Source organism: Solanum tuberosum, unplaced genomic scaffold (assembly GCF_000226075.1).
Source record: "Solanum tuberosum cultivar DM 1-3 516 R44 unplaced genomic scaffold, SolTub_3.0 scf00398, whole genome shotgun sequence".
Lineage (NCBI taxonomy): Eukaryota > Viridiplantae > Streptophyta > Magnoliopsida > Solanales > Solanaceae > Solanum > Solanum tuberosum.
The window spans coordinates 290,321-298,360 of NW_006239318.1; the positions used below are offsets into that span (position 1 = coordinate 290,321).

The following is an 8,040-nucleotide window of genomic DNA, read 5'->3' on the forward strand; positions in this document are numbered from 1 at the left end:
TGAAAGCCGGCAAATTTGCTTATGAAATGTTCTTTTGTAAAAACTAAATAAATAAAAAGCAAACATAATAATTAATACTTCCTCCGTTTAAAAAAGAATGTCCTAGTTTGATTTGGAATAGAGTTTAAGAAAAGAAAGAAGACTTTTAAATCTTGTAGTTTTAAATTAAAGATATGTCAAATATATCAAAATGTCCTTTAATCTTGTGGTCTTAAACATGTCATGTGGAAAGTTGAAGTTAAAGTGTTGCCAAAAAAGGAAAGGAGTCATGCATTCTTTTTTAAACAGAAGGAGTAAATATAATAAGGCCTCATAGTTAGGGGTCGTTTGGTGTGAAGGATAATACCAGATAGTCCTGGGATTAAATTATAGTACCACTTAATTTGTTGTTTGGTTGGCAAGTCCGAGATAACTTATCCCGAGATTAATAATTAGTACCGGGATAAGTTATCCCTCCCCTTGGGTGATATAGTAATCCCAGGATAAAATAAGTAAATGACAAAAATGTCTCTTTCAACCCTTTTGTTACATCATTTTTTACATTCATGAAGGGCATTTTTGTAAACAAATAAATTGTTCTTAAATTTATTATTTTGAATACAAACAAATCAAATACTCAATAAAAAATAATTTCATCATAATTAATTCCATCATAACTAATCTCATCATAATTAATCCCATCATAACTTGAATTCAAACCAAACGACCCCTTATAGTTTTGATAATTGCGCTTCATAGTTATACTACCTCCGTCCACTTTTATTTGTCATTGTTTCCTTTTTAAAGTCAAACGATAAAAACTTTGACCAATATTTTATGATGTATTTTTCTTCATGTTGATATGCAAAAAATTGCAATTTATAGTACGCTTTGTATAGTTTTTGAATATCTAAATTTTTTGTTTAATGTATCGAATTAATATAATTTAATTTAACTTTAAAAATTAGTCAAATTGACTTTAAAAAACCGCAACATGACAAATAACAGTGGACAGAGGGAGTAGTTTTGTTTGCTATGAAGGCTGCAGTTGTAGATTTTTGCTCATTTGTATATTTCACTTGCGAATATACAAATATGATAAGTATATACAAATATGATTCAGCCCCTAAAGATTTCGTCAACAGCTCAAAATCATCGCGTATGAGAAGACCAATTTGAGACAATTTGTGACACCAATTTGAGAAACCTCTCTCTTCCCCATTCTTTTTTTCTTTCTCCCTCTAAATTTTTCATGATTAATTTATGATTTGAGTTAATTTTGATTCTTCATAAATTTTAGGAGAACATGTAGGATCCTTCTTTAAAAATGTAGAAGAAATTATTTTGTTTTAGTTTCTTTTAATAAGTTTGAAAATATTTTTTAAATATACAATTACTTCACTTTGATTTTGTTACTCTTGAGTCCATGACTTTAAAAAAATTAATTAATGGGTATGTTTTTTTTATTTTTAAAATAAATTAATTTGTTAGATATGTTCTAAAATCTATTGAAAAATTATTCATTCATAAAATGCATTAGTTGTTGATAATTTTTATACCAAACATCCATTGAAAGAACTTCAACAATGATAATGGTGAAATATGTATAGTTGTATAGATAAATAAGAAGAAAGAAAATCAGAAAAAAAATAGAAATAAAAAAAATAAAAAAAGGCAATTCACTCTCTCAAAATAGACAACTAATTTAATTTAACTTTGAAAATTAGTCAAATTGGAGAAGAACGATGATTTGGCTAACAAAGAATTCTGATGTCATAGCCAAAAGGACAAAAGAACACACTACTAAAAATTGTGAATATCGACTTCCAATGGAAATCTATAATTTCGACCTCCAGAGGTTGATATTGTTAAAATAATTTTTTTAATTTTGTATTTTGGCAAAAAAAAAAGAAGAATGCAGAAAAATCAAATATCAACCTCCGTAGGTTGGAAATATTCCCGACAAAAATAAATATAAGAAAAATTGACTTCTTGTAGTTGGTATTTGATTAATAAATTAAATAAAGAATAATATTTAATTTTATCTCAATTACATAAATATAAAAAGAAAATATTTATAATAAATTTCAATTACACCGTCCTCCGGAAGCCGATTATGTATAACATAAAAGCAATTTTTTTTTATAATACTGGCTTTCGGATGTCGGTAATATCAATTTTTACATAATTCAATTTATTTTCATTAAAATATTCATTTGAGGTCGGCATATTTATTTTTATTTAATTACTATTATTCAAATCGACCTCCAGATACTGGATTAGAAAATTAAGAATGCAATTAAATTTCATGGCAATTAAAAATACACTGAACATAACAAAATAAAATTTTTGATTAATTTTAAATAACTCATCCTTTGTAAGATGACTTTATGCAAAACAAAAAATAAAACAATATAAAACACTGAGCTGCAGAGATGAACTCTTTAACACTACGATTTGCAATGTATTAGTTAAATCTGTTTGAGAATCCTTTCGTCAGAAAAATAAAATTTACAGATATATTTGGAATAATTGAAGATTGTGACAATTTTGGCTTTGATTGGCAAATTGGTCAGTGATCATCAATATTAGGCATCCATTTTGGTTCATATCCATCTACTGTCACATGTAATTTCGCCCTGTTTTGTTTAATTGAAACTTTAAGCTCTTCATTCGGTTTATATAATGTGTCTTGTCTTTCCATAATTTGCTAGTTTAATTGAATAAACTGAATATTAGGTGTTCGATAAAATGTCTGATCCACTGTGAAACTGGTAACTATAAGACCCACAATGAAGATTATTGTGCTTCATAATTAATTATGCATCAATTCCAAATTGCTTGAGGTAGATAGAAGAAGTAGTGGGGAGAGGTGGTTAGACAGGACATAGCGCAATTGTAGACATGACCTTACATAAGAAGGCACGGAGGACGCAAATTAGGGTATCATGCTAGTAGGTAGGAGTAGTGCATTGTCTTGGTGCCCTTGCTAGTAGTCTTAGTGCTATGCTTATAGTTTCTTGTTCTTTGATTTTGTTGATATTTGTTGTTTCGTGTAGTTCGTTTGTAGTATTTTTTGGTTATAGTATTGTTCTAGTACTATCCGTTGTTCTGTTACTACCTATTGTATCTTGTATTTCCACTACGTCTTTGTTTAGTTTGTTTTTGTTTTGAGCTGAGGGTCTATCAAAAACACTCTACCGTCCCCAGACCTCACTCTTGGGAATATATTGGGTATGTAGTTGTTTGCTCGATTCAAGTTCATAGTGTGTATCTAGGTGTACATGTTTGAATGAATTAATGATCATCATAATTAAACTATTTTGAACAATAAAAGATAATAATAAATGATTTTAAAAGAGAGACTAATTTGCTTTGAATCAATCCTGTGCTACCTGTAACTATATACAGATTACAAATGTGCAGATGTGAAGAAGCTTAAGAATCAAAACTTTTTGTGATATATGACTAATAAAGGTGAAGAAGAGGATGGTGTAGGAGGAAAAGAATTGGGGGATGATGACATATGACAAGTGCATTTAGGATCATGCATTGCTTCATTTCTCTGAAAATCAAGTTTACTACAGAAGACACAATAATGCCCAAGAGATGCTTCTTTTCCCCCATCATCGTCATCTTCGGTATCATCTGGGGTCTCATCTTCATATTCTTCCACAGCTACAACCTTCCCAGGGTCAAATCTGGTGTAAGTGAACCCGTATCTTGGAAACATCAGTTTAAGCATTCTCTCCAAATGTTTGTCAAAGTATTTGCTCCCTTGCTTGTAAAACAACAGAGGTGCAATGGAGATTGCTGCCCCTACTCCATATCCCACACCCGTAAATATGAACTGCCAATCATAAGAGTCATCTTGAAAACTTGGTGCTGGTTTCAACTCTGGAGCATCGCTTTTGCAAGTGACGTTAAGAGGGAGCCCGCATAGGCCTCTGTTTCCTTCATAGGAATCTGCTGAGAATGTTTGAAATTGATTACTCAATGGGATACTGCCAAACAAATTGTTGAATGATAAATTCAAAGCTGCTAAGAATGTGAGACTTGAAAGCTCTGAGGGGATCTCCCCGGACAGGTGGTTTCGTGACAGGTCTAACGATTCAAGCATTTGTAGCTTCCCAATTGATTTTGGAATTGGTCCCTCGAGGGCGTTGTGTGACAGGTTCAAAACATAAAGTGAGCTAAGGTGCCCAAACGTATCTGGTATCATTCCTTGAAATCTATTTGAAGAGAAATCAATAGATGTGAAGACCCTGAGAATCTTCACAAGCTCCAGCTCCATGCCTTTGATGGTTAATGTCACTGTGTCCTGATAGTACAAGTTACTTAGTTGGAAGAACTTATACTGGATATGATTGCGTCCTGTCTCCACGTAATCATCTGCAACCATCATTCCTCTCCAATTTGAAAAGCATTCTGCATTCAACATACCAGTAAAATTGTTGGAAGCTATATCTATGATCTGGAGATTCTTCCAACTATTTCTGGTTATATTACACGTAAGATTTCCATTGAATTTATTGGAGCGCAAGACTAGGACCTTCAGGCTGGTTGAGTTCCTCAACATGCATGGGAAATGATCAAAAAGACTGTTATTTCCAACATTCAGGACCTCCAACAACGTGCAGTTGACGAGCGATTTTGGTAGCTTCCCTTCAAAGATATTCCTGCTGAGGTCTAAAGTTTTTAGAGCACAACCAATTGGAAATGAATCTGGCATAACACCATGGAGTCTATTGTTCCCTAGATTCAGCACTCCAAGAGTTGTACTATTATTCAGTAGACATCGTGGTATTGTTCCACTCAAGGCATTGTTAGAGAAATCAAGAACTTGAAGGTAGCTGACATTGCATATGGATTCAGGAATTATTCCAGTGATGTTATTGTTTGCTACCGAGAAAAAGGAGGCAAGAGCAAGAGAATTTCCAATATCTAGTGGGATGGAATTGTTTAAATTATTGCTCGAATAGTCCACATAGATAGCAGAGGAAGGTGGAATTGGTAAGTCACCTTTTAAACGGTTGGAATGCAAGTCAAGGACAACAAGATTGCTGGAAGCATTGTAAGGCTGTTCCATGTACTCCAGCTGATTGAAGGAAAGATTCAGGTGAGCCAGATTTCCACTACCAATTCCCCAAATCCAATTTGGTATTGCTCCCCTTATTTGGTTGTCTGAAAGGTCTAAGTGGATCAGCCTTGACTGGTTCTTGAGATTAGGGAACTTTTGCAGCCTACAAGAAGCTAGTTTCAATATGTTCAACTGGGGAAATGTGAAAGAGGCTGAATTTCTGCTACTTGCATCAACAGTCAAGTTATTGTAAGAAAGCTCCAGTCTTGAAAGGTTGCTCAGCCTCCCAATGAGGTCGAGGGGCACAATCCCCCTAAAGGAGTTGGAAGAAAGTGAGAGGACCTTAAGCCTCCCAATTTCAAATGTGGACTTGGGAATCGATCCATTCAGGTGGTTGTTACTCAAATCAACCGTATCCAACGGAGAGGAGGATGCATTGCGGAATTCGTGGACTTGGCCAACAAATTGATTGTTGTTAAGAAAAAGCTGCTGCAAGGAGGGGAGCTCAAATATATATGCAGGAAGGGTCCCATTGAGTGAATTGTTCCCTAAATTTATGTTAACAAGCTCTGAGAGTCCTTCAAAATGAGCTCTAGACAAGAGACCAGTTAGACCATTACGTGAAAGGTCTAAGTAGGTGAGTTTCTTGGACTGTTGGAAATATGGAATAGAACCAGTGAAATTGTTGAAGGAGAAATCTATATAAACAAGATTGGTAAGGTTTGCCATTGTGGAAGGTATTGATCCATTGAAATTGCAATTGGAAAGCTCTAACCTGGACAGGTTTTGAAAGTTCGAAATGGACTCTGGTAATGAACCAGAAAAGTTGGTGTAGCTTAGTGATAATCTCCTCAAAGATCCATTTCGAAGAAAAATCGGAATACTACCACGAAGCAACTTGTTAGTTGACAAGTCCAAACTCTCTAAAACTGACACCTGAAATATTCTTTCAGGAAATGTTCCTTGCAAATTACAAGAGGCGAGGTTCAAGGTAGTCATGCTCGAGAAATTGGCAAAATATTCAGGAACTGTGGTAGAGAGATTGTTCTGGTCAAGCCGGATGAAAGAGAGAAAGTGAAGCTTAGAAAGTGATTCATGAATAGGGCCTGAAATTCGACAATCACGCAAGCTCAAGACGGTCAAGTTAGGCAAATATGAAGATAAAGATTGACACCACTCAGTCCTCTGAGATGAAAGATCAACCCCATCAAGGTAAAGTTCTCTAAGCTCTGTTGAGTTCTCAATGAAATGACTCAAATTGGGATTCTCAAGTTTTAGTGGCTGGTAAAAGTCAGGGAAAAGAGTTGAGAGATCAAGAGTAATTAGCCTTGTTAATCTTGATAACATCATAGGAATTTGGCCAACAAAACCGGCATTCGATAAATTCAGGTACTTCAAGTTGGTGAGGTTGCCTATACCAACTGGTATGCTAACATTGAACTTGTTGTAAGCCAAATTTAGCCTCTCAAGAAACTGAAGACTGAAAAGAGCACTTGCATTCTCAATTCCACTAGAAATGGTCTGATTATCCAGTTCCAAGGCAATCACATGACCAGAGAGGTCACATGTAACCCCATTCCAATTGCAACATTCACTTGTGTTCTGGTTCCATCTTGCCAAATTATTTGACAAAGTAGAATCATATTGGAAGCTTCCCTTCAACTGCAGCAACAATGACTTTTGATCATCAAGACATTGAGAGGAAACTAAGAAAATCTCATTACCTAATAAAATTTGCAAAAAGGGTATCAAGAAGATCCATAGAAAGTGTAAAAATCTCATTGCTCAAGTCTTGGAGGAATTATAATCCATCAAACTTGTTTTTTCCACTTTGTGATTGAAGCGAAGGGAGAAGGTAGAAAAGAAGATGAAAATGAGGGGAAGAAATAGTCAAAAGAAAAATAGGACAAGTGCTTGGTTGTTTAATTATGTATTTGCAGATTGTATTGTTTCTTTCTACGCGTTTTTATGTCGGGCCTATTTGTTTATTGGTTGGGTGACTTTGAATATACTTTAGTATATACAGAAAATACTAATCAAAACCTTGACCTTTTTAGCCTTTGTTTGAATTTACATTTATGATTTAGGAGTTTCTATTCTAAGAGTGGGGTTGGCTATTTACCATTGGATTCTCTCACATGCAAGTTTTTTGACAACTATTATTTTATTTCACTTTATTTGAGTTGAAGATCTATCGGGGAACAATCACTCTACTTTACAAAGGTAGGGGTAAAGTCTGCATACATATTACCCTCCCAAGATTTTCAATGGCGAAGTTAAAAATTTCACTAAGAAGTGTCAAAATATTATAAAGAAAGAGAAATGTAAATAAAATAAAATAGGGGAGTCAATATATAGTGTTTATACATAAAAGTAAAATTTTAACCCAACAAAGTAACGTCATTTTCTGACGATTATTGACATCTCTAGAAAAGATGGATAGACTTCACTTGTGGAATTACATTGAGTATGTTATTATTGTTGTTGATGTTGTAGGATTTCTCTTTTTATTTTATTATCTTGTTAGTCAATAATTGAAATTTTCATGTCTAATTATTTTTTCTATGACGTTGTGTTTGAGGCAATTTGCATGTATTTTCTTCTTTTGGACTTTTAATTATAAAGATATCGGATAATTTTGCACATGAAATATAAATAAAAAAAAAATTACTCTTTTTATTTCGATTTGAATATTGAAATTTTATAATTTTTATCCTTTTTCATTGACCACTAGAGCTATGTAGTCCATGTCTAAATCTGCTAGTCGGCGCAGCTCTTTTTTTTTTTTTTTTTTTTTGATATAAAAAATATCATTTAGTCCGCTTAGTCTATTTCACTTGTAATCATATCAACCACCCAATTGGGAATAAACTAGGATAGGTAAATAGATATGTCTAATAACATTAATGAAGTTCCATTTTTTCCTTTTATTTTAAACTAAAGAAAAAAAAAGAGGGGGGGGGGGGGGGGGGGTGTTATGA

At 33.7% G+C, this 8,040-nt stretch overlaps 1 protein-coding gene across 1 annotated transcript; it reads right to left on the reverse strand.

The window, feature by feature from the left end:
• Nucleotides 1-3,327: 3,327 nt before the first annotated feature.
• LOC102605363 (receptor-like protein 12) lies at nt 3,328-7,091 on the reverse strand. Its single transcript, XM_006362308.1, has one exon. It carries the CDS (start codon nt 6,839-6,841, stop codon nt 3,425-3,427), a length of 3,417 nt encoding a protein of 1,138 aa, XP_006362370.1. The 5' UTR covers nt 6,842-7,091; the 3' UTR covers nt 3,328-3,424.
• Nucleotides 7,092-8,040: the final 949 nt, after the last annotated feature.

Bases quoted from the DNA above. Each gene is read 5' to 3' on its own strand.
- LOC102605363 (XM_006362308.1), bottom strand. From the start codon at position 6,841: ATGAGATTTTTACACTTTCTATGGATCTTCTTGATACCCTTTTTGCAA.